Here is a 26,280-nt window from a genome sequence, read left to right on the forward strand (position 1 = left end):
GTGTGTGTGTGTGTGTGTGTGTGTGTGTGTGTAATTAATGATTAATTTGCCCCGGGCAACACATTTTGTCCTTCTGTTTGGGAATAATCAGCCCAACCAAGATGAGACATACAACAGTTTGATGTATTCAGACTTGTTTCTCGTCGCCATTAGGACACAGAAACAGTCGTTCCTGCTTCTGAAACTGTTATTGCTTCCTGCACGTCTCGCTCTATGGACACGAATGAGGCCTTAATTACACCTTCAGTCCAGTAGTGAGACACACACACACACACACACACACAGACACACACACACACACACACACACCCGCACTAGCATAACTCTTCAAATGTGAGAATAGGACCATTTTTAGCCAAATTTAGTTTCATTTCTGGCATTTTTCCAAATATTAAGGGTTGATGAGCTTAAGCAGACAAAAACATCAAAGTCAACCACAAAAATGTGAATTCAGTGTTCTTACATGGCAGCAATGACACGCACACTCTCGTTTGTGTAAAAAAAACAACAACCTGGAGTCAACATGCCAGTGGAAAGAAATGATATGATAATGAGGGCAGTGATTGGGAACACAATTAAATGTTTATGACTGTGTGTCATTGATAACTGGGACTATGCACAGATGTTGGTGAAAGGTCAGAAATATTCATCCACTATAAAATATTGTGTCAGTGTAACATTTTGTCTCACCTGGGTGTGAAAAGTACACTCATGTTTGAGCAGGGTCAAAGACGGAGGTGAGGTGAATGAGGTCATCTTGCAATGTAAAAAAATCGGGTTGGGTGGAACAAACAGAACTTTCACCTGGAAAACCAATGTTGAAGTCAATGAGAAAGTCAAGATTTACGTCGATTTCTTTTAAGTCATATTTATAAATTACTTACGTGACGGAGTATATTTAACTTTGATAACATACATTAAGTAAGTTATATTATATATTTAACATAAAATGACTCTCTTGCACCCAAACCATGATCTTTTGAGACACAATTGATGTTTTTTTAAGAGAAATCATCTTTTGTGTTTTTTTACATCTTTATGTATCTCTGCTCCTGATCTGTTTCCTTATTTTAATTTCCATGTACGTTTTTCTGTTTAGTCAAACAGGCTGTCTCTCTGTGTCTAATTTATCGTGCGTTTGATGAAGTGATGCTCAGTGTTGCTATCGCTATACACTGTAACCAAGAGGAGACCTTAAGGCTTGGGTGGAGAAACTGCACAGCAGGGTGTGTTGGTTATGTTGTGTCTGCAGAAAGAGGCTGTGCATCCTTTGTGCTCTGGTGGAATCCAAAAAAAAAAACCTGCCATGAATGCTGGGAACTTCGCCATCTCATTCCTAAACCTCAGTAACAACTCTGAGACGTTTTGTTTACAATGGCCATGGAATTAAATTCTTTAGATAATCCGTAATGGCATTGCGGATATTTGATGTGAATGTGTGGAAAGTCTGAGACAAGCCTGGAGAGAAGCACCTGATAGCAACCGCCCTGTAAACACACCGCTGCCTAGCTAACGGCACCAAGGATGGAAACTTTCTGAAACACAAACACAGCCAGATCTCTGTGGATAAAACTTTGAATCATGCATTTTAACGAAACAGCTTCAAGCCCAGTAGCTCTCACAATGAAACGTGTAAATGTGTACAATTTAGGTGGATCTGTTGGCAGAAATGGAACATAATATTCACAATCGTGATTTCATTCATGTTTAACCATCTGAAACGATGAATCATTGCGTTTTTGTTACCTTAAAATGAGTCCTTCATATCTGCATCAGAACTGAGTCTTCTTCCACAGAGTTCAACATGTTTCTACGGCAGCCCTGAAGTGACAAACCAAAGACTTTTTTCAAAGAGGACCTTTTGCATTTTTCACCAGCATTATAGATTCTCTTCCAGGCTTGGTAAGGAAGGGGTGTTCAGTTGGTTGCAGCCTGCAACCTCACAGCTAGATGCCACTAAATCCTCCTCGCTGGTCTGTTAAACCACCTTTTTCCTAGAAAAACAGATTAATGCCTCGAGGTCTGAACCAAGGTTTATGTTTTTGTTACATTGTATAATTTTGATCTGATTGAGGTTATTTTCCTTTGGATCACAGCCACAGCAGCCAGCTAATCTAGTCGATGACTAATAATACAGCAGAGATCCTGCGGCACGTGTCAGCAGTGTCCCAGAAGCAGCTCGGCACTCCGCTTCACGAAACATACAAACCGAGTCTCTTTCCCACGGAAGCTGGACAGAGATCACGTCAAGATGCACATCGGCCTGGGAGGAAGGCAGACAATGGATACCATTCAGCATCCTGTTAGTCTTCAAAATAAAACATCCTGGGCAGAAAATGAAAAAACACATTCATTTTCATTACTGGCAGGTACGAAGGCAAAGACTCCAAGCAAACCTGCAGTTTTGGCAACTCCGTCTCTGGAGAGACCAGTAAGTTGAGGGATTGATAGGACAATGAGCAATGACTAATGGCTGACGAGGTATTCCCTTATACAAAATAAATGGACAAGGTGCAGGCAAAGCCATTGACAATGCAAAATGATGTTCCTCTGCACTGTCAAGTTCCCTTTAGATTTCTTTGTAGAGACAAATTACAGTAAAAAAAAAATGTTGTCTCTTCCTCTCTCCATGTGATGCGGCTCATTTTTACTGCTTTTTCTATTCTTTCTTCTTCTATTGTTTGATGGGTGTCGATAACCTGCCTTAATTTCCTGTAATTCATTTGGTTGGACCAAATTAGGTTCCTTTGTTCCGGACTGTGGTTCGAGGCGCTTTTCACACCTGCTGTTTTGGTTTGGACCAAACTGAGAAGTCTCAATGGACCAAACAAGGTAGGTGTGGAAGCACTTTTAGATGAAAGCTTTTAATGTGTACTCACCTAAAAAATACAGAAAAACTACAAATAAAACTCCCAATTCTTTTGAAATAGGTGCTCTTCTACTGACTTACTTTGTACTGGTTGATTTCTCGATTACAAATACTTCTCTTTGGACTGAGGTCGCCTTTAAATCAGTCTCTTAAGTTGACTGCCCTTAACTTTACCTGTACCAGGTGGCATAAATGTATAAAGTCAAGAAGTCAAAGTCAGTGGGGTTCATGTTCCATGAACCATTAATGTCTACTCCTCTCAATTAGTGAGAATTTGTACCTGCTGGTAGCCTTTGAGGAGCAACATGAACGTCTTTGCAAAAAAGGCAGCTTGCGTGGCAGCTAATCTTATCGACGTTGTGATATTTCTGATTTTTACCATCCTCAGAGTCATGCTGCTGGCATTAGTGACAGAAAATCATAGAAATACCAGTAATAATGTGACACGAGTCAGCCACGAGCAGCAACACAAACATGTTCACGGTACATGTGGACATTTTGGTTTTGTTAAAGGACACGGATGCAGCTCGACGGAGCTTACACCGACCACATTACTCACGTCATGAGCAGCCTACTATTACTTATGCAATAATTAGGTAACACCAGTTACATAGAATCAGCACAGTACAGAGATTAGAGCAGCATTTCCTGAATTTGGGATATGTTTGGCCACAGGCTTTCTATGTAGAACAGAATGAACTCCACCGCGTGGGTGTGTTTGTGGGTCTTTGTGTGTGTAAGTGCATGCTTATGTGTTTTTAAGTATGTCTTAACAGAGCAGTGTCTGCAGGTGAGTTAATGTTTATGTGTCATCAGGGCTGTCATTAGCATACAGAACGTGTCAAGAGGCTTCAGCCGGGTTTTAAAACGTCTCATTGACTCTGGCTGAAACACTTGTCAGGGTGAAGAGTGTAGAATAGGGTTATTAATTAACTTGACACTTGACACTGCGCTCGGAAGGTCAGATGATGACTGCAAACATACCTAAAGGTGAATGCAGGGTCATAATGTCACAGGTTGTTCCCTTCATCATGACTGAGGTGTGTATAGGATTGTGTAGGAGTTTGCACAAATGATGGAAAGTGCGACATCGAGAACACGTTAATGTAATTTTACAACGTCTGAGGTGTGCTTTCAAAATACAGCTTCGAAACTTGTAAACCTGTAAATCAAATGTACTGAAGACAATAGTTTTCCTCTTTTTTTAAGCATTTGTGTTTGGTCTGCATTGTTAGAAGTTTTATAAAGCTTCTTCTTAGACTTGTAATAGCAAGCATACGTCCAATACAAGATTGCTTTAAAAAAAAAAAAAATCACTCGTGCTTTCTAGAAGACTCCAACCCTGGTTTCCTGAGTGGAAGTCCTGTCTTTTATCCACCCGAACACCTGCAGCCCGCCTCTGAACCTGGACTTATATAATATATAGAGTTGAGAGATAGTATGGTAAATGAAGGGAGTACAAGGTGTTAATATGAAATATATATATTTAATTCATATTTTACAGACATATTTTCTTGGTTCACTAATACTGCCATTGCAAGAATACCATGTAAAAAGTTACCGTCACCGTGCAGCAGTTGTTTATTGTTTTTTCTCCCATGTTTTGTTAAAGAGAGAGATTTTCCTTGAAGATAACTGTCGATCACATGGAAGAAAAATGTGAGAACTGCAAGAAGACTAGAGAGGAATGTGAAGACTGTGAGCTGTACCGTTATCATCTGAAGTACAATGAAGGCATTGAAAGAATAAAAAAAAAATCCAAGTTGTATTCATTCTTTGTAGTAACAGACCCTCAAAAACAGGCGAGGTCCCAGTGTAATACTTTAAAATAAATGATCAAAATGAGAATGCTTTCTTACTAAACATAGTTTCAAACAATCAAATACAGAACGGTTATACTCAGTGACCAGTTTGATGGCAGTAATAATGAGACTTGGCTATTTCCTATTATTTATGGCAAAAGACAATAAATAAAAGCTAAAGCAGGCTATACATGAATTAAAGACAATATTAAAGAACAATAAGATGTCATTCAGAATAGAGAAGGCACCATTTTATTATTCCTATCGGTAGTCAGGTCTATTTTTAGATCTTGGAGGCTGATTTAAAAGATGTTTCTGAACCTCAAAAAAGACTTTTGAAATACCACAATCAGATTTCATATAGTAAACGTGAATCCTGGAAACAAAGAGAGCTTCAAATGAAGAAAGCACAGCATGACAATGACTATGATAAACATTTCAGGCAGCTGCTGTTAGCATTATTCAATGTAAGATGTGTAAGATGTGGTTTCTTGCCTGGGAATAGATGCTGGGATTTACCAATTCTTTTACAGACTGGCATCTATGTTGTTGTTTTTTTAAATCACAGATCTCTACAAGTTGCACTGGCCCTATGTCACCCCTCACATTTGTTCATGATTTTCTGTGTGTCATGTAGGTGGTTTCACCCACAGAAACTGTTTTTGTGTGGCTCTATTCATCTTTTCAAGCTGAGTGTGGCAGGTGTCGAAACTTTAGAACCAGTGCAGCTGGAAAACAATCACAGCACATACAAAGCTGTTTCTTTTTTCTTTTTTTAACCATTTTAATCTCTTTGTGATGATCTCCCTGCTTGATAAAGGCCATGTGACGTACTGTCCTGTAAGCAGGAGCAGACCAGCAAAGCAGCTACTGAGTGTCTGCTCGTCAGGAAATATCACAGTGCAACATGTTGAACTTTCCGTGTAGGAAACAGGGGAAATCCTGGTTTGCCTTTTCCACTCTAAACAGTCTGGACTCCTTTGTAACACTTCTGCTGACGTGGGAAATATTTTTTCTTATACCTGTGAAAATGACACAGCACATCAATTGGTCCATTTCAAAAAGGCACAAATCAAATCACCAACTTTGTATTCTATCATGCTTTCAAAACCCTTTGAAACCCTTTTCAACAGAACAAAACTGCAGTTTAAAGGGACTTCAGTGTCCACAAAAATGGCTTTCAGATAATAATCATCCTCTGAGGTCTGATGTGTCAGCATGAAACAGGATGCTGGGGGAAGACTTCACCTCATGTTTAACAAAAGGCAGATGATGAGAGGTGGTATCAGGGTCACCGTCACGATCTGTGATTACACATTCAGCTTAATATGAGGGCAACCTCGAAACAAAATGCCACTAAGGCAAACCGAACAAAGGATATTTTGAGGAGACAGAAGATTAGGCAGAATTGAATTATAATGTTTGTTGCCACTTTGGAAGTTGTAATACTGTCTAGTGTCTCATAATTAGTTACGTCATTATCAACTTTAAAAAAAACAAAACAGTAGCGGTTATGACCTGAGTCACATCAGAAGTTGTTACTATTGCGCACACACACACACGCCCACACACATTCCTCCACAGACTGAAGCCTTACCATTTGCAGCAGAAGTAGAGCGCCCCGGACAGACCTGTAATGAGCAAGCTCACAAAGAAAACGGTGACAAGTATTTGCTCTTCGCGTATTGGCTGAACGACGAGCTCCGGGGTGTCACACCTGTGGCCGTAAAAACCCCTCTCACACCTGCAGCACAAACAGGAGAGTCATGTAGGATTCCACGTCATAACGCACGGATCAGACACACACTCATCCACACACTCATCCACACACACGCAGACACACACACACACACACACACACACACACGGGATCGTACTTGCAGTGGTGTTCATTGATGTCCACCAGCAGCATGCATTGGCCGTTGTTCAGGCAGTAGTTGTCGAACGTGCTGTCGCAGCCCTGTATCGACCGCTTGACCACACGAGGGCGCTCTTCTCCCTGCCCTGAAACAGCAATAACAAACCGCGGTGGTCAAATCAGTTTGTTCAACATACAGACCTGTGATTAGAAATATCCCGATAACTGAACCCCAGATATAAAGGATAAAGCTGCTGCTGTGACTGTTATTTATTTCTACAGCTGTGAAGTAATAAAAGTGTAACCTTTAGCCTCCGAGGCGTGCATGATTTATTTGATCAGTGTAAGCTTATTTTTGATGTGTTCCGTGCAATGATTAGTCAATTATTTTGGTATGAATGGAAAGAAAATGAATCAGTCTTTTTTTTTTTTTTTTTTTTCAATCAATCAAATTACATGAGCTGATATCCTACAAAAACGGTCAATAAAATGTCATCACCTGAGTTGTGCTGGTGAACACCTGCAGATAGAGAGACGCTGTCCGCTGCCTGCAGTTCGGGTGACACACTCTCGGTGAGTACATCTGGCCAGATGAGCATGACACCTGCTGGACAGAAGGAAAAAAAAAAAAAAAAGCTGTCATTATTTTCTCTGCATATATTGGTAGGTCAGTTTTGTATGGAAGTTTAGTTATAGCAGCCCTCTGCATGTGTTTTCCATGACCCTGAAGCATGCTGTCCTCCTAGTTCATTTTCTAAATACTTGACGGTCCCATAAAACACTGGTTCTCAGTCTTTTTGGCTTGTGTTCCCTTATTCAAGGTGAAATTAGTTGTGATCGTTTGAAACACGTATTCTCCTTTCCTGTATCCTTCGATTGATCGTTTTATGATGATAATCTGTTAATAATCTTGTTATGCAAAAAAAAAAATGAAGAAGTAATTAAAATCGATAACTTTTAGACCTTTTGATTATAATACTACTGCTCTTTTTTCACATTTGACTTTCAACATACATGTTTTTATTTAGAATGAAAAAAACAACCTTACTTTATCATTTCAAATTGATTTTCCCATACAAACACTTTGACCTTAATTTCACTTGTCATTACAGATAATTGTGTTTGTGGATTGACGTGCAAACGCAGAACGTTACGGGCAAAAGTCATTTTCATTTGCACAAGTGCAACAGAAATCCAACATGTTTCACGTGTTTTTGCATTTTCAGCCTGATGTCATGTCTGAGAAAGCGTATTGTTAATGCCGATTAATCCCCAAATATTTGTTGGTTTCGTTGAAATAAGACACCACACCATAACAAATCCATCATCAATTTGGCGACCATAGTTCGATTCCCCTGCCAGCGTCAGGATATGACGGGTACGGCTTGTGTTGCCTGGCCCACATGCCTGCACCAGCATGCACGACGTTACAATGCAACAGCCTTTCGCAGACGCCCACATTCCTGCAGACAGGATAGAAAAACACTCCAGCCTGGGTTCAAGATGTGTCTGGTTATAACTGGTTATGAATCTGGTAATACTCGCTGTAAAATCCAAGCCGTGGCGCCCTCTCTGTTCTGTTCATGTCTGTCGTTATGGCTGCGGAGGTATTTTTCTCTGTTTTCAGGGAGAGAGCGCAGGCGGGTTGTTGGGTGTTTTCTGACATGTCTGATTGGTCTAAAGTACACAATATGCTGGAAGTGGTGAAAGGGCAACTTCTCTGGATGATTTAATTGCTGCTCAGTCAGATCATTTATATCATTAGCCTGTGACTCACTCTGAAAGCATATTTATGTTCGCAATAATCATTTCGCCGCGTCGCATTAATTAAGATAGTAATTCAACTTGTAATTTTCCAACATTTTGCAGTTAATACATACAAATTGTGACTATTTGACTTTGTGAAAAAAAAAAAAAAAACTCGTTTAGTTTAAAATAAATGAAGTCAAGGTCTGTAAGGGGAAGTAGGGCAACAAAAAGACCCACATGATCAAGAGCAGTATAAAGAGGGAAGGTTATCAGTGATAAACTCCTTTTATGAGGAATTACCTGATCATCACAACAACCCAATTAAGATCAAGAATAAACTTCTGAAGTGGTTCATTTTAGGAGTTGTTTTTGTTTTGGTATAAGATGGGAAAAATAGAGAAAGCCCAACTATCCCTCTTGAAAAATGCTTACAGGATTTGCAGTATTAGTGATACTCAGTGTTTCAAGGTGATACTCAAGTATTGCTCGTAAGTGCAATATCGAGGAAGCCTATTTGTAGTTTACTTGAATATTTCCATTTATAATACTGCATATGCAATGACAGATATGATCAGACAGCACATGGTTTCAAATAAAAAAGCTCAAATTATGGTGTAATTGCCAACATCCTTCAGCATCCCTCAGGCTCTGGGCTTAGCATCGGCATAGATCATTACCACACCCAACAAAGTCCTTCATCTGCCTCCAAAACTTTCACTCTAGCTGGAATCATTCATTACTGAAGAAACAGGTTTTATATTTTGTGACAGATTTAAAAAGTATTAAAAAAAAGTATGAAATAAAATTCCACTTATAAAGAGTATCAAAGTATGAGTAGCAAAATGTACTTTAGGTAAAACTACTCATTTTACATTTGTATTTTAACTTGCAGAGTCTCTACATACTGATGGGAATTCAAACTTCTGCAATAAATTTGTTTTCATTTCATTTATTTTCATGCTTTTAGTCCAGATTTAAAAAAAAAAAAATGATGTACAGGTTAAGAAATTATTACATATGTGAGAATATGCAATCTGAGCTGCATCATCTAGTGATGGAGAGATATTTATAATTTTAAAATACTAAAGTACTCCAATACAAGTAAAGTTACTGCATCCACAATTTTTCATATGCCACTGTAAAGACGTATTATCTGAACTTTGTAAAATATTAAAGAATGTAAGTAAAAGTACTAATTATACAGAAATATATTATTTTTAAGCGTCGTAATACAACTGTGGTTTATTCTATTTATACTACATTCTGTTAGATCACCTTATCACCTGTTTGTATTTTTCTTCAATGTAATGTCATTGAAATTTACTTCCCTCTGAAATAGTTTAGTGTAAGTACAATACAAATATTTGGGAACAGAGAACTTAGCAACTTTCCCTCTGGTAGTATTTTATAAGGTCATCTCATGTTTTAAAGTCAAGGTTAAATCTGCAATATAACAAGTAACTTCAATTATAGAGAAACATGCAAATAAGTATATTTAGATTTTGGTCCAAAATGTATGAAGTAAGTACATTTACTCAAGTACTTTTCTTTTATTGGATTCTTGTACTTTACTTTATTATTTCCATGCAGCTGTCGACTGTTTCTACTTCAACTGCATTTGAGAGGGATACAATGTACTTTTTCTTTCTTTACGTTCCTCTGGAAACAATAGTTATTGGGATTACCCTGCCTATAAAATGAAAATTACTATTGAATAAAATAGCTAAATTTAGCATAATCTCTATCCAACAACAACATTGAAGTTGTGCATACCTGTTAGTAAAAGGAGCAGTATCACATTTCAGTTATTAAATCCTAAAAATGGTCCGCTGATTTATATATGACATCATTAAATTATTAAAACAACTGTCAGACGCTTTTTGTTGTTGTTGTAGCTGCTGCAGGTGGAGCTGTTTGAACTATTTATACAGTTTTATAATCCAGGGACAACAGATAAATATAAGGTGTCATCAGATGATTCCTGGGAGAGGAAAGAAGAAAACAAAGTTGTTGGAGAGGGGGAAACAAAATACTATCTCGTGGACCTGTTACCAATTAATGTGAAATGTGACCCTGACTATACTGCTTTCAGAAGACAAACCACAACTAACATTGTGTTTTAAAAACTTGTTATATTATCAATCGTGTCAAATCTGCATCTCAAAAGTAGCCTAACTAAAGCTGTCAGGTAAATGTAGTGGAGTACAAAGCACAATATTTCCCTCTGAAACGAAGTGGAAACGGAAATCCTCAAAGTAAAGTACAAAGTAGGCTCCCTCAAAATTGTACTTAACCAGGCTACTTGAGTAAACGTAGGTACTTCGTTACTTTCTACCACTGGTTTGATGTGGTCAAGTTTTCCTTTTTATAAATAAAAATGAAGGTTTCGCAAATTAAAAACTTCAGACAGCTTTAAGGTTTGATCTAAAAGTTAAAAAAAAAAAAAAAAAAAGTTTTACAGCATTAAGAAGTGCATCTGTCGTTCAGCGCTCTTGAGTTCAAGTTTCCCTTCACTTCTCCTTTAACTGCTGACTCGACAGCTTGGAGCACGTACCTCTAATAACTCCACGAAATGTTCGTTTTTAGTTCAATACGCCGTCAAATCGGTTCCTTTTACAACGTTTAAGTTTGACCCAATACCAGCGACCCGATCTTCCCTCTGGGGGTTTTCCCACCCCGTCCACCCCTTGAACCCCTCGCCATCCACGACCGACTCGTCAAAACTCTTTAACAACCCTGACTTCATCCTATCAAACGTGGAAAAACACACACTTTACCGATGAGTGAGAGGAGCGCGGAGGGTTTGCTGCTGTGCCCCATTTCAGAGAGATGCTGACGGGAGACTCGGTGGCTGCGAAGGACGAGCCGCTCCGGTCCGCTTCCTTAAAATACCAGGGAGGTACAAGTGCAAGGCGATGCCTCTCCCGGCAGGGACGGGCTGGGAACCAGCGGGCTCGACGCTGCGGTCTGCAGGTGTGCTGACAGACGCCTGTAACGGAGATAGTGTCGCATTTCAAAGGTCCAAATGAAAAAGACGGTGCCTGTGGGCAGAAGTTTACAAAACGCAGGAGGTTGCGGCCTGCGTCATCTTTTTTAAATAGAAATCTTGACATTCAGATGGAGGTCCAGCGTTGACTCGTATTTCATACTTTATTGGCACGCTGCGGTGGAGGAAGAATTCAGATGGTTTACTGAAGTGAAAGTAGGTACACATAAACACACTCAACCACAAGTAAAAGTCATTATAAACCCTGTAAAGTAAAGAATAGGCTGTTTCCTGCTAAATAAAGTATAAAAAGTAGATAATATGAAGTCTTGGCTCCTGTCAGATTTGTATTATTATATAATGGCAATAAAGGATGGATATTGCCGATGCAAAAACATGCCAGATGCAATTTCCTGTTGACACACTTTAACTTGTTGCAAAGCATATATGAAATAAATTCACGTTATGTTTCACTTTTTAAAAACGTATAAATCAACTTGCAGAAAGAAAACAACTAAGTATCTGTATAAGATATAAAGGATCATCAAGCAGTCCCTGATGTGCACTCTGGGTTTATTTGTACCTCTTTGTTTCCTGTTTGATATACTTGTAAAATGTAATCTCAGCATTAACTTTAACAATTCAAATTACACAAGTGTCTCATTCACCTTCCTCATGGACTTTGTCTCATCCACTCAGTTTGAGGGTTTATTATTGTTTTCGTGGCTATGATGTGCTGTTAGAGCATGTTTGGTCTTAAGCGTGCGGCTCTTTTACACATTAACTAGGTGTTAAAATGTTGTTGAATTAGATTTTTGGGAGTCTTTTCAGTTTATAGACGACTCTCTTACAGTTTGTCTGCGGATCAGTGGGTATTATCCCTTCAAATAGGTGAAAATCAAACAGACATAAATCAATTTTTATACAATACTTGGCTAACCGTGATTCCAATGTGTCACACTACAGATATAATTAAAATGGTGACTGAAGCATCTCCTGTCAGAATAAAAGTGATTGCTGATCCTGCTGAGTCATTTAATCACTAACAAAACCAATAAAAGTGTGTGTGCGTGTGTGTGTGTGTGTGTGTGTGTGTGTGTGTGTGTGTGTGTGCGTGTGTGTGTGTGTGTGTGCGTGTTCACTCTTCACTCTCCAAGAATTCACACAACTCGTATGCTTCTTTTTTATTTTTTTATTTATTAGAAAACTTTAAATAAATTGGAAACTAAATTAATTTAAATATTATATTACAATAAATATCGAATATTTATCCACTCTTATCTTTGAAGGCACCACCAGGTCGGATTGAGTTGGTCTTTCCTCGTCCAGATTTCCTGTTTTCACAGTGTGTTTGTTTAAATGACATCAAACTGATAAACAACCTTTTTTATGTATGTATCATATGAAAAGTTCAATAATCTTCATTGTTTTTTTACAGTAAAATAACACATGTGTTTTTCCAGTGGGGGATAATGCTGATGGTGGTGGTGACAATAATGAAGATGACGATGACGATGACGATGAGGAGGAGGAGGAGGAGGTCACACCGAAGTCGCAGATGGTGCAGATTTTATAAGTGGTGCTGATTTTGTACCCCTGCAAACGAAGAATCAGAATAAGAACATGTTCTCTTATTGTTGGCCACACTTCAATTTATATTTAGCAAACAGCTGTTTTTTTAGCATGCGGCAAAATACCAAACATATAAACTCATAAGCAGCTGTAAGTCTCGACCGATTAGTCGACGGTAGAGCTCTTTTAAACTCGTGTTTTATGGCTTAAATTCTCCAACCACAGAGTGCATGTCCCTCCGTACTGTGGAGGGACAGCCCGTGGTACCCACCTCTTACAGGCACAGCAGTAGGTTACGATGGCCAGGAGGAGGATGAGCATGAACACCCCAGCAGTGATCCCGATCACTCTCTCGACCTCGGGCAGAGATAAAGCCGGTTGGATCAAGAGGCAGCGAGGTCCTCCGTACGAAGACGTGCAGCTGCACAGCAGAGAAACATGAGAGTGCATTCCAGAGGTGGAACACGAACCAACACGTGCACGTGGAAAACTTTACTGCTCATAAGTAACATAATCAGGTCACACAGGGTACACCTGTAGTAGGCGTGTGGTGTGTGTGTGTGTGTGTGTGTGTGTGTGTGTGTGTGTGTGCGTGTGGTGTCTTGTAACACTTTGGAGCTTACATGCAGAAAGGTTTGTCGCTGTCTTGGGGGTACATGCACTTGCCATCGTTGCCACAGTAGTCATCGTGTTCGCCTCCACAGGATCTGTGCGAACGAAGGACTCGAGGTTCCTCTTCACCGCCTGCAGGGAAGAACAAAAAAAAAACACGCCGTCATAATCGTATCCACACATTTTAACACAAACATCAATCAACCGGGCGCCTGTTATTAATACTGCGACGGATGGATGAATGAATCAAGCGTGTAAAAGTGATGAGGAAATTGTAAAACGACAGAAAAACAATCATTTGTAAACGAATATCAACTTAGAAATTTAACACAAACACTTTTTTTTTTTTTTTTTTTAGGTGAGTGATGATTTCATTCGTCTTTTGTTTCATTTTGATCCTACATTCTTTTTGGGGACAGAGTTGAGACCTGTCAATTATTGATCTTCATCACTGATGGTACGATGGCTACATTAATCACCGAGTGGTCGTTAAGCAACAATGGAGATCCATCGTTATCTTGTTTGTTTACACAAGACTGATCTTGAACTCGGTAGTCTGTCCAGATTTCAGCTACATCAGCGATAAAAGATCGTCACGCCTCAGCCGACATGAAAGTCAGACTGAAGACACTCACCGTTGCCGAGCTGCGTGGTATCGAGAGATGCATTCGAGAGAGGACTGGTTTCAGAGGTCACCGCTGCAGACTGTCCTGCTGTGGTCAGGAGAAGCTGCACTGCCAGTGCTGACAGGAGGGCTGCGAGACATGGACGGGAAAACATCACGGTTTGGGTTGTTTTTTTTTTGCTCTCTTTTGGGTCTTTTGTGCTTCAGAACTCAAGTTTTCCAAGTGAAGATTCTCCTTTTACAAACTGCCTACGACTACATGAAAAGCTCACGTCAGCTGCACCACTTTAAAAGTCGAGAACTATCAATGTGGCTTGATTACGTTGATCATCACTTGCAGTCGTAAAGCAAAGCACAAAAAACGTTGCACTGATTTGAAAGCGGACACCGGAGAACGAAGGAGAAACTTACCCGTCTGCAGGTGTGCGTGTCTTTGTGTAAACATCTTGCCGTCTGGAGAGGTGATGCTTTCAGCTCGGCTTCCTTCCGCCTGCAGTGTGACCAACAACAGGCTTTGGCGGAGCTTAAATACTGATCCCAACCACCGAAAAGATGTTCACAGCCAATCAAGGAGGCCCACATTGTTTGAAAAATGAGAAGCGTTTCCTTTGAAAAAAAATCCACCTGCATCATTTCCTTTAGTTGCCCCGACTCTGCGTGCAGAGACAAAGTCTGAAGGGTTGTGATGAGACTGGTGGAGGTGGGAGGTGGGGTGGGGTGGTGGGGGTGGGGGGGCACGTGACTCCACAGAGGCTCTTTACATGTGGTTTCCTCTTTGGAAGAACCCACGCAAGCCAAATACTTCCTCTGCAGCATCATAACTACTACAACCACCCGCCAAAAAAAAAAAAAAAAAACACACACAAAAAATATGCATTTTTGGGAATCAAAAGAAAACTAATCTAGTAATGGCACAGAATCTTTTTTTTTTTAATTTATTTTTATTATTATTTCATTTCATTATTTAATATTTCTTTTCCAGTGAATCTGGAATGCTCAAAATGAACCAAACGGACTTCAGTAGAAAAAATAGTAATCTAAATTCTTAAAAAGTGAAATCTCAAATAAATAACTTAAATAAATAAATAAACCATATAAACACAGTAAATGTCAAGTAAGTTTCCCAGCAGATATGGAGTCTTGAGCTCGTGGATGTTTAAATAAAAGTGTATTTGATGTTTGTGTGTGTATTTAAATCAATGTGTGTGTTTGTACGCCGCTTGTACTGCGTGTCATTCATCGAAGCGAGTGGCTTCGTGTTGTGTCGGTGTTTAGTGCATCAGTGCGTTTCGGGCAGCAGTCACAGTGTTCTTCATCAGCATGGCGACCGTCATTGGACCAACGCCTCCAGGAACAGGTGTGATGAAACCTGCTTTCTTCTTCACTCCTGCAACGAGTCCAACAATTGACTTGGAGTTAAATAACGTTCAGTTTTTGACAGTTTGACGGTTTTTGTTCGTTTTATTTTGGTGGAAAATGAGCCAAGAAAGTCAAGAATCGTATTTTTTTTTTTTTTTTTTATCTGTCAGCATTCAAATAAATGTTCCAATTTTCTCAAGAAATGTCCCATTAGCTTTAATGCTTATTTACCCTCATAGTCCACGTCACCGACCAGCCGCAGTTTCCCCGTCTGAGGATCCTGGATGCGATTTATACCCACGTCGATGACCGCTGCGCCCGCTTTGACCATATCTGCTGTGATCAGCCCGGGAACACCTGCGCACAAAAAACAAAAGGGTGACAGAAGGTAACTACTTTTTAACTTTTGATCTTTCTAATGATTTTTTTTATTTTTTTTTTAAAGCTTTGCATTAAACATAAAACACCAATGAAACTGTGAAGAAAACAGTTGAACTAAGTTCCCTCTACAGTGTCCAGTGGCTGTCTTGGCATTGGAGGTGGACACATTTCTACACCCTCCTCGTCCTTCCTTTGTCTTACAACACCAGGTATCGATCCAGGCTGCACAATCTGGGCGTCTCTGGGAGTCCTGAAGCAAAGAATCTCCTTCAGAATCTAAACCGCCAAAATATTTGGACTTTGTACACAAAATAATTTCATTTTATTTTCTAGGCATTTAGTGTATAAAAACATCCACTTAGATCATCTTGATCTAAAACTTTGACTCAGAGCCTCAAGATAAGGTAACACAGGAGGACACACTCAGGGGCCCTTCTCATGTGTTGATGTTGTGCTTCAACGCTGCATATTCCTGAAATTACAATTAATCTAATTACCAAAAGGACAGATGTCTGAATGGGAGGGTTTTGAAGGCGTGTGGAGCTCCGGGATATTCAGGCAGTTGACCACTTTCACCAGGTGCTGACTATTTGTTTTTGTTTTTGGGACATGTGCTCAAAAGTAATTCATTTTTCAAGCAGGTCAGCAACGCTTCTTGCAAACTGGCGCCTTGTTGAGGGACAGTCTCTCTAACTCCCGCAGCGCATCGAGCTGAACATTGAAAATTGAAGTATGAAAACGGACAAATTACTTCTGTACCGGAAGATCCTTAATACAACTCGCAGTGGCTGCAAAACTCAACATGATACAGCAGGGTTTTCAGGGACTGGATGAGTGTTGGAGGCAGGGTGGCATATTTTCAGTTTTGCCTTTAATTCACTCTTTAAGATCTCTAAAGAGATGAGGAACATCTTTGGAGGAAAAGTTGTTTCCGGTCACATTATACCCCAGAAGAATCCTGCAAAAACATTCGGCTCAGAATGAAGATCTCTGAAAAGTGATTTTGGCCGCAGACAAAAGAAAATCCGCTGCCCTTATCCAAGAAATGCTTTTCTTGAGAAAAAAAAGCTCATTTCTTATGAAAGGAGTAGAACAGGGCAGCCCTTACGCTATCATGTTACTCAAGAGTCTTGCAACACATATTGCTGATTTGCTCCGATTGACGGTCTCACATTCCTGCTGCTACAACTCACTGTTGTTCAGAATGAACGTTTGTCATCTGCGACCACGGACGGATCATTTTATCAGGAAAATATGCAGAAGCTTGACAGATGATTATATTTTAGGTTCCAACGAGATTATTTTCAAGTGAGGGCTGGAAAGCACTTTTCATCATCTCTCCCTGTTCTTGCAATAACAGGCCACAAAGTCATCCGACACTGATTTAAGGATTCGACACTGGAGGTCAAAACTGCCTCAGTAACACCATGAAAAAAAGAATAACTTCTCTTTAATTTATGTGCAAATCTCATGAAAGAGGAAGTGAAAATAATGATAAACTACACAGCTATCACTGGCCTCATCTTTGACCTGATGTACTTATTGGAATCGGTTGTACTGAAAATACAACAGACAAGTACAATTAGTCTATTATGGATTCAACATTTACAGTAGAAACAGATACACTTCCATGAAGCACATTTACGATCCACTTTCAAATCCAGTGCAAAAACACTGGGCAGAATTTGATTAAATACCATATTTAGAAAAAATGATTCTGCTTGATACAAATTACAGATGAGCTGACAGGTCAAACCTTTAATAGATTCATTTATTTGTTGATATAAAAAAAAAAAAAAAAAAAGGAATCCTTAACTATATTGTTAATCGATTCATTGTTTAACTCGTATCGCGTTCTCAGTTTTCTCTGTTGGTTGGACGAACAGGACGTAAAGAAAACCACGCTCGTAATTTTTCACTACATTTCCTTTACATTTATAAACCGAATGATTACTTGAGAAATAAGTTGGTGGATTAATGGATAATGACAATAACTGTGAGTCGATAGATATGACGTGACACCCTGTGCATGGTTTTGTATCATCATATCATTTCAAAGACGTCTCTCAGGATATCAGACGTGTGACTTTGACATGAGACAGGTGTGCGTCTGACTGCTGTCCTGAGGTGAAAGTACCTGCAGCTGCAATAATGATGTCAGCCAGGCTGGTTAGCTCTTTCAGACGTTCCCTCGGTGTACATCTGTGGGCAATGGTCACCGTGGCGTCGCCTGAGGGGGGGAAAGAGGGAGGATTAATTCTCCCAAAATAAAACAAAACAATACATCATAGACATCAGCTTGAAATGTCTCTTTTAAAGCGGTTTACTGTTGAAGCAGCTCTGGAAACTGCTGACGCATTTAAAAACCCATTTGCATTTATTGTATTGTTTTATATCTATTGGCACTCGCTACCAAAGCACACATCTCAGAACCGGCTGGATGTAATTGACTCTGAGTACATTCATCCGGGTCGTCTGCGTGTTGGAAGGTGCGCATAATCCTTTCTTCCTGTTACATTACTGTTGCTCTCATACAGCTCTACTTAAAACCCGTCAGACTGGCAGCAGCAGGCGGTCAGGACACTTGCTTTAGTCCGTAATTACACAATGAGGAAACACACCACTGGTGCTGACTGGTCTTTACGTAGTGATGTAACTCACAGCTGCACTGGGACCAGTAAAGCAGGTGTGGAGCGACATCAGAAAGGAGGAATTCTGGGAAGATGAGAACGAGAGGGAAGGAAGGGCAAGTCCCAACGCCTCCGAGCTGCAGGTCGCATACCTGATGAAATGTGTGTGTGCTCGTGTTAGTCATGTTGTGGGGACATAAATCTTTCTACACAGTCACATTGAGGGGGATTTGACTTCCTTTCGTGGACAGAAACCATTTATTTCTTGGAGAGAAGTAAACGCGTACACCGGGTGTGCTTGGTATCCTCTTCATCAACTTCGTAGCCTCACCATTAAGTGTCGCTGCACACTCAGTTCCTCCCCCACACAGCCTGGTCTTTCAAGGGACAGTTCAGTCCAAGTTTCAAACATGGACAAAGTTGGATTTCATAAAAGTTTTGACATAATAGCGAAACACGGTATTAAATCACAGACACTTGACTGAGTGGAAGTAAAGAAAACGAAACACATTATGAGGAGAAGGTAGAAAGAATGCACTACCTCCTAACAAGCTGAACCATCCCATAAATCCGTGGTCATACGACATGGGCTATGTTGATTGCGTCAAACGCGCTGCATCACACGAGAGTCCCCAGCACGGTGTTTGACGTAAGCGTGTACGACATGCGTGTCGCTCTCAACTGAGGCGTAGACGGCTGCACATTCGCTCAAACTGCCGCTTTACTCATCGCTAAATCAAAACCAGGGGTTGCACCTAACAAGCAAGTTCTTACACAACTTGGTTATTAAATATTTTTCCAGGTAACTGCGAGGAATTATAGTGCAGCTGTCAATCTCCTGACAAAACTTGCACTGACCCGGTGGTAGTGTAGAGTAACACGGGTGACATGCGTTGTTGTTGAACCATGTCACCCGAGACGTAAGAAATGCATTTTGATAATAATGTAAATCTCAAAAGATCTGTCGCAAAAAAATAAAACGCAGCGTACCGCAAAGTATGAAACGGTGTACAACGTTCGACTAAATGAATCCTGCTCAGTCTAAACTCTACAAGTACAACTTACTAACTTACGACACACGTCCCCGTTCATCCCGGTAAATAAAACAAATATCTACAATTGCAAAATCGAAATCTTTTGCACGTCCAAAACTGTATGTTTGGAAAGTTATCCAGCTCGTGATGCTCCACGCGTCTTGTTTTCATCAGTTCATTGCTGTCGAGCCGACGTGTCAATAGAACTTTCCTGGCAACTGATTTACACGCTTCAAAAGTCTTTACTAAATAAGACAACCCAATTTGTTAAATCACTTGTTTGAATTTGTTTAGTAGGAAGTTAAAAAGGACTCTACGTTCAAACTTAGTAATGGATTTATGAATATCTGTTGCAGCCTCATGCAGGTTGTTTATTTTCCTGCAGATTTCATTTATTTCCTCATTTGTTTCTGAACATTCTTGGAAACTTAAAGGTGCTTCTCTTTTGAGGCGTTTGATACCCAAACTGGTTGAGACGTCCATGAACTGGATCTGGATCCGACACCTTCGCAAAGCCAAGCGACCTGAATCCGTGGCAAAGCCCTTCAAAGCAACTTTCTCCACGTGGATAAACAAAAGTATTTCCTAACGTATCTCCATGGCAACGTACGGCAGGGACCACCGCTACGTTTTAATCTCGATCTTTAATGTACTTTTTCTTGGCATACATCCGTGACCGAGTAATTTACCCTGTTGTGTTAATCTGACCTGTAATCCTGCTGTACTTTGACATCTCGAGCATATCTCGTTGCTTCATCTTAAACCTGCAATGCCTTTCCAAACCCCATCCCTCCTTCCTGCAACCTTATAAGGAGCAGATCCGTCACCTGGCGGTGCACCGTGCCCAAAGTCTCGGCCTGTGCTTTTCCTTCACACTCCCTGGTTTTTTCCTCTCCAGCAGGACCTGCATCAGCATTTTTTTGTTTGAATAAAAAGGTGAGGAGTCATTAAAGCCACGTTATATCATATATCATATCCTGATAAAAGCGTAATACCTTTCAGGGAAAGCCAAGATGGTGCAATATCCTTTTTTCAACTGAGAACACACACACACACACACACACACACACACACACACACACACACACACTCTCTCTCTCTCTCTCTCTCTCTCTCTCTCTCTCTCTCTCTCTCTCTCTCTCACCGCCGGGGCGTTCATGGTTGCGATCAGTGTGCAGCAACATAGCGATGGGCATTCCAACGTTTTTAGAGCGACCGGCGACCAGGACATTTTTCCCCACAGTCTCAATACCTGCACAAAGACACACACGGGGAGAAATATGTTTTAGAACGTGTTAAATCTGAGGCGAGGACAAACACCATCATGTGAGAAGTAAAATTGTTAAATAAACAAATTATCACGAGAGCCTGAAGCTGTGTTTCATCTTTAAAATGATCAGACAGGCATGTGGAGGGAGGTTATTCTGCCAGCTGCTGCACAGCCTCTAACAATTATACATCCTATTGTTAGCTGACACAAAAGTCATCCAATTGATTGATAGTAGGGGGACAGGTATGCGTACACAAGGCAATTATAACTGATGCTGATAAGTATATAAAGAGAGAAGCTGTCCAGTCATGTTGTCAACTGAAAAGCTACAAAATTATAAGAGTCTGTGAAGAAAGTTACAATAAAGTCTTACCTGAGTTTCATTCATTTACTGACTTCTTTAGTCACTTTTACATGAAGTCTCTGTGACACAGGTATGATAGCTCATAATCAATATGTTCAATCGATTCAAAACTCAGAAATCTGAGTATCCTGAAAGTGCCATAAAAAAAGAAAAGGATAGTAAGCTTCAAAAAAACATTTTTGAGAAATCTTAGTGCTCTAAAAAAGTAAACAACCCCCTCTAGATTTCTATTTTTGTGTGTATCTCGTACTAAAAGAGATAATCAAACAAAACATAAAGCAAAGACGAACTGGACATTACTTAAATAGACCACTTCTGGACTATGAAGTGGCTTAATGATGTGAGCAGTAGCAGACTATGACAAAATCAAAAGAAATTCCAGAGGAGATGAGGAAGAAGGGGCTGCATGCTGTTTCTGAGGCTCTGGGACGCCACACATCCACAGAGACACGTTATTAAACACTTCTATTCAGCTGTGTCAGGACATATTATCTTCGGCATCACTCCAAACTCAAAATATGTAATTGCTATACATACTGCCTGTGGTGTTAATGTGTAAATGGGCATCTCAAATCATTCAGATAAACCAGCAGAGGATGCTGCATCTGTCACCCTGAACTGAACCCTTTCTACAAAGGGGCTGTAGAAAGCTTCCTAAGTAGTTTCAACATCGCTCGGGAAAAGGAACTGCAAGAATTCACATGTTGAAAAGAGCCATCAAGGTCTCTCACTTCTTTATAGTGGGTACTTATCACAATCATCATAAACACAACATCCAAAAAAGCCTCCAACATAAACAAGGACCCTCCCAGCCCTCTTGGCAGCTTTCTCAGCAACAACTAATACCTGAGGTGAACCAACCAGATCAGCTGCCAGGTTTGACTGAAGGTGCAGCTCTGCTTGTCTGTGAAGAACAGCACCTCCTTGTGGGTTTGATCAGTAAGGCAACCAACCAGTTCTTCTCCATGCCAGCAGGTTTTCTCCTCCTATTATTTTATTACCTATAGCATCTCCACGTACAGCCAGAAACTAAATCCCACATCTAATCACCACACACACGGAATAACAACTCACTCCTAATGTTTTATTTGAAGTAAAAAAAAGAAAAGAAAGAAAAAGTAAAAGTGTGCTAAATTTAAAGCATTACAGCTTTATTTCAAGTTACTTTCACCTGTTTCAGGAAAACATTGAACAATAAAAATCTGAAGGATTCTCGATACTGAGAGTTACATGTGAAAACATGTATTTCACACAATCAAATGCAAATCAATTTATAACTTTTATATGATGTGATTTTCTGGATTTTTATTTTGATATCCTGTCTCTCACTGTTAAAATAAACCTACCATTACAATTATAGACCGTTCATTTCTTTGTCAGCGGGCAAACTTACAAAATCGGCAAGGGATCAAATGATGATTTCCTTCACTGTAATACCATAATAACTCCGTTCAATTTAACTGCTCTTCAACGCCCTCTAGGGGATTACTTGTTTGCAGCAAGTTAAAAGTTGAAATAAATTTGGACATGAGTGAATGAGCTGAAGAGCATCTGATGGTTTACCTGCTCTTTTGATGATCTCCCAGACAGCTGCAGGTGTGGCAGGTACCATGGATCTCTGGTCCAGGCACAGCTTCCCGATGTTCACAATATGGAAGCCATCCACATCCTTCTCTGGAGCGATAGCGTTGCACACCGCCCGCTCGTTGATGTGCTCTTGGGAGGAGAGAGCGTAGAACAGATGCTTAATGAGATTATGAGTGTAAAACATGGGACATAAAGAGTAATTGTTCATTGCTAGACTCTACACATTCACTGCATGCTGTTCTATATGTCCATAAGTATTTTTCTTGCTTTGTTTCCCACGATGTTTATGAAAACAAGCCCCGTTTTTTTTGGAACACACTGTGTACAGCATCCGCACAAATTGCAGTAAAAAGACCAGTCAACATTGGTTAACTTTGATGTCAGTGTGGAAACCCCATCTGCAGCTGTGGCGCCTTTGTTTACCAGGAAGCGGCAGCTGCACCAAGAGGCCGCTGACCCTCCAGTCACGGTTCATCTTGTCAATCAGCTCCAGCAGCTCTTCCTGGGACACCGAGCTCGGCCGCACCACCGTGTCACTGGAAATACCTGCAGAGCGCGGACACATCACAGGCTCAAAATGTGTCCGCGTTGTGTGACACACACTACATTATTTGCCGTGTTCGTCCACGTGCATCCCGCGTGCTTCAACAACACAGTGTTCATGAATGTGTGCGCTGCTGGTCTCTGACCCAGGATGCTGGCTGCGCGGGTCTTGTTCCTGACATAGGTGCGACTGGCCGGGTCGTCCCCCACCAGGACCACTCCCAGGTGGGGTCTCACGTTGCCCTGAGCAACCAGCTCTTCCACATCACGCTGGATTTCTCTGTGGAGCTGACGAGCCAGCTCTGTCCCCGAAATCACCACGGCAGCGTGCCTGGAGAGGGACATTATAAAGACATTAAAAAAAGACATATTAATACACGTAGAAACAGCACGATGTAGATGCTCTAACTGATATTTCACCGATCAAGTGTCTGGTCAATTAAATATGAACAAACAGTAGAGAGGAGACCTAAAGTAACGTCTTAAAATGTCCTTCGTTCAACCAAAACTACTTCTTCATTTATTTATTTTTTTATTTAAGTACCAAAAACAGTGTAACTACTGTGATAATTCATTCATTCGGTTCTGAAAATATTATTATTTTCTCATTAGTTCTTGAATAGTTGACAAATATTTCCAGCCCGGCGTCTCTCAGTTTACGTTAAAACACAACAATGAACAAACAGCAGTGTGATACACAACAACAACAACAACAACAACATATATATAATATAATACAAAGCACCACTGGATAAGTCTGAAACAGACAAACAAGCATAAATATTACTGCACTCTTGTAGTTCATTATTATAAACTAGTCAATAATTTGACTCTTTTAACTGACACATAACTGTTTTCTACATTTGTCCTAACCCTCTTTTTTTTTCCCCCAGAAAAAACTATGAATGAAGTAAAACCTTGTTGAACTATTGTGTCGGGCTCAGATGAAGTCCGGTCCGCTGGTTTCCTCTGAAGAACAAGCAGGTCATCTTCGGAGCTGCAAGTAACGAAAGTAACTAAAGTAACGAAAGTAACGAACGAGCGTTACGTTACTCTTCTCATGTCCTCCGACTGAAATAAAAAAAAAATGTACCCTATACTTGTTGTTGTTGTTGTTTTAAACAGTGACAGCCCTGCGTGTTAATCACGTCAATTATTATTATTATTATTATTATTATTATTATTATCATCACCGGCGGTCCACGTTGATGTTACCTAACCGTCCTCGAGCGGCAGCCAACGGTCACCAAACGGTCACCAAACGGTCACCAAACGGTCACCAACCGCAACCGGCGAAGCTGCGGGACGGTTACGTCACTCTGACACGTTTACAGACAAACGTTATCGGGTAAATTAAGACTTTTCAGTTGACGTCCCGTCAACGGAGAGTAACGTCCGCTAACCCTGCCCTCTCCACCTGCTGTCAATCACCATCCTCTGACACGTGACACGGTACACCCCCCCTCCGTCTTATTAAACAGGGAAATCAAACACGGCCGACGTTTTTGTTTTTTACCTCGTCGCCGACAGGTGCAGGTGTCTCCTCTGACTGTCGCATTTTCTATGCGTCCGCAGTTTAGCCCGGCAACAGTGATGGTGCGCCGTTAACGGGCTACAAATCCTGAAGGAGGAGCGAAGCGGTGAAACAGAGGCCGCCATGTTTGTGTGTGTGTGTGTGTGTGTGCGTGCCGAAGAGCGTGTGTGCGTCGTGCGCGTGGGCGTGCGCGAGAGGGCGAGAGGGGGGCGGGGCCGGGAGATGCAGCTGATGGTGATGAATGAGCGGCTGCGCTGCACACACACACAACATACAGGCTTCAGAGGGAGAGATGTGGAAATAGAGCTTCTGTAAGGCACGTACCTGTTGTAGAGGAACTAAATATCCTACATTTTACTCAAAGATTCTCAGTTCAATTCAAGTGAAAGCTAAAACTAGTTCTGCTTGGTCCTTGATGTGTCCCGTGGAGGCCAAGGGGGCTCGCACCACTTTGTATTGGGGGGTGGGAGGGAGGGATTATTTTCTGGATGGAACATCTTAATGTGATGTAATATGTGTAATATGCTGTGTCAGCATACAAAAACCTGTTCAAGAAGTAGGCCAGTTCAACACATTTTGAATACACTAATTTGCTTTTTTGGCAAAGCAGTGGACGAGGCGATCCATGGCTCTAATATTTGTGAAGGTAAATATTAAGCTACCACCAGCAGCTGGTGAGTTTAACTTAACATAAAGACAGTAAATGGAGAAGCAGCCGGCCTGACTCTCCTCAAAGACAGCAAAATCCACCTCTGGTATCTCTAAACGTCACAAATTAAGCTCAGGAAGTCCCTGTCCTATGAGAAATAGTCTGACACACAACTCCCTGTTAAATCACAGCCTGTAATTTTTACACTTTGGTTTTTGTATGGATTAAACAATCAACACGCAAACATACACACACATTTTGGTGTGCATATTTTGATCAAATTCTGTTGCTTCTCATGGAGGATGTGCAGTTGTATAGAATATATCAAGGGAAGTCTGATTTATGTAACTATATATATTCCCTCTTTTGCATAACAGTGAATGAATTGAAATAATTGCCCTAATGGCCTAGAAAGGACAAGATAAAAGATAGATAAGAGTCAGATCCTCCGGTGCAAATCATTTATTAAAATGTAAATCAATAGATGGCTAGGTGAGATGAAATCTGTACATTGTACATCCTTGACAGAAGAAAAGTGTGTGGTCCCTGGGCTCCTATGCACATGCAGTTTAATTATATAATGAAACGCAGTGAGTGTTAGAGCTATGCCATGTTTTGCCACAAGATGGAAGCAAATATTTAGTGTATTAACTGAACTGTGTAAGGTCCATTCAAAATACTGGAAATTTCAGAGGTAGAAAAAAAAAAAAAATCAGCATTGCTTGTGCACTCAGATTATATAGTACAAATCTAATCTATGTGTAATGTGTGATGATCCATTTACATGGAAGTTTACAGTCTGTAAAGTCCAAGAAGAGAGCTCCAGAGTGTGTTGTTACGCTCCCTACAGGGAACA

General features: G+C 40.5%; 3 protein-coding genes across 5 annotated transcripts; all 3 read right to left on the reverse strand.

Annotated features, from left to right (window-relative positions):
* Positions 1-4,335: 4,335 nt before the first annotated feature.
* On the reverse strand, positions 4,336-11,252 carry LOC138191738 (proepiregulin-like). Of its 2 annotated transcripts, none has more exons than XM_069138718.1 (5): positions 11,056-11,252; positions 7,029-7,133; positions 6,549-6,675; positions 6,269-6,415; positions 4,336-5,693 (listed from the first exon to the last, which is right to left on the reverse strand). In XM_069138718.1, exons 1-5 carry the CDS (start codon positions 11,096-11,098, stop codon positions 5,633-5,635), a joined length of 483 nt encoding a protein of 160 aa, XP_068994819.1. In that variant the 5' UTR covers positions 11,099-11,252; the 3' UTR covers positions 4,336-5,632. The 2 variants fall into 2 exon arrangements, with proteins under 2 accessions (XP_068994819.1, XP_068994818.1); XM_069138717.1 differs by having other exon boundaries at positions 7,029-7,136.
* A 1,189-nt stretch (positions 11,253-12,441) lies between these two features.
* epgn (epithelial mitogen homolog (mouse)) lies at positions 12,442-14,594 on the reverse strand. The gene is made up of 5 exons (XM_069138719.1): positions 14,485-14,594; positions 14,084-14,203; positions 13,460-13,580; positions 13,108-13,257; positions 12,442-12,860 (listed from the first exon to the last, which is right to left on the reverse strand). Exons 1-5 carry the CDS (start codon positions 14,516-14,518, stop codon positions 12,806-12,808), a joined length of 480 nt encoding a protein of 159 aa, XP_068994820.1. The 5' UTR covers positions 14,519-14,594; the 3' UTR covers positions 12,442-12,805.
* A 400-nt stretch (positions 14,595-14,994) lies between these two features.
* Positions 14,995-24,917, reverse strand: mthfd2l (methylenetetrahydrofolate dehydrogenase (NADP+ dependent) 2 like). 2 transcript variants are annotated; one of them, XM_069138714.1, is made up of 8 exons: positions 24,758-24,917; positions 23,388-23,572; positions 23,122-23,244; positions 22,675-22,827; positions 20,622-20,729; positions 17,951-18,043; positions 15,664-15,789; positions 14,995-15,460 (listed from the first exon to the last, which is right to left on the reverse strand). In XM_069138714.1, exons 1-8 carry the CDS (start codon positions 24,898-24,900, stop codon positions 15,345-15,347), a joined length of 1,047 nt encoding a protein of 348 aa, XP_068994815.1. In that variant the 5' UTR covers positions 24,901-24,917; the 3' UTR covers positions 14,995-15,344. The 2 variants fall into 2 exon arrangements, with proteins under 2 accessions (XP_068994815.1, XP_068994816.1); XM_069138715.1 differs by lacking the exons at positions 14,995-15,460; positions 15,664-15,789 and adding an exon at positions 15,807-16,063.
* Positions 24,918-26,280: the final 1,363 nt, after the last annotated feature.

This window comes from Embiotoca jacksoni, unplaced genomic scaffold (assembly GCF_022577435.1).
Source record: "Embiotoca jacksoni isolate LCO1_2020_lvr unplaced genomic scaffold, fEmbJac1.0.p SCAF_8, whole genome shotgun sequence".
Classification (NCBI taxonomy): domain Eukaryota; kingdom Metazoa; phylum Chordata; class Actinopteri; family Embiotocidae; genus Embiotoca; species Embiotoca jacksoni.

Bases quoted from the DNA above. Each gene is read 5' to 3' on its own strand.
- mthfd2l (XM_069138714.1), bottom strand. From the start codon at position 24,900: ATGGCGGCCTCTGTTTCACCGCTTCGCTCCTCCTTCAGGATTTGTAGC. The intron at 23,573-24,757 runs GTAAAAAACAAA...GTCCCTCTCCAG, and splicing joins CTGCACCTGTCGGCGACGAG to GCACGCTGCCGTGGTGATTT. The intron at 22,828-23,121 runs GTAAACAAAGGC...TCTCCTCCCAAG, and splicing joins GGTGCAGCTGCCGCTTCCTG to AGCACATCAACGAGCGGGCG.
- LOC138191738 (XM_069138717.1), bottom strand. From the start codon at position 11,098: ATGGGGCACAGCAGCAAACCCTCCGCGCTCCTCTCACTCATCG. The intron at 7,137-11,055 runs GTAAAGTGTGTG...CCTTCTGTCCAG, and splicing joins CGCGCTCCTCTCACTCATCG to CAGGTGTCATGCTCATCTGG. The intron at 6,676-7,028 runs GTGATGACATTT...TTGCTGTTTCAG, and splicing joins TGTTCACCAGCACAACTCAG to GGCAGGGAGAAGAGCGCCCT.
- epgn (XM_069138719.1), bottom strand. From the start codon at position 14,518: ATGTTTACACAAAGACACGCACACCTGCAGACGG. The intron at 14,204-14,484 runs GTAAGTTTCTCC...CATGTCTCGCAG, and splicing joins ACACGCACACCTGCAGACGG to CCCTCCTGTCAGCACTGGCA. The intron at 12,861-13,107 runs GTGGGTACCACG...CTTCGTTTGCAG, and splicing joins TACTGCTGTGCCTGTAAGAG to GGGTACAAAATCAGCACCAC.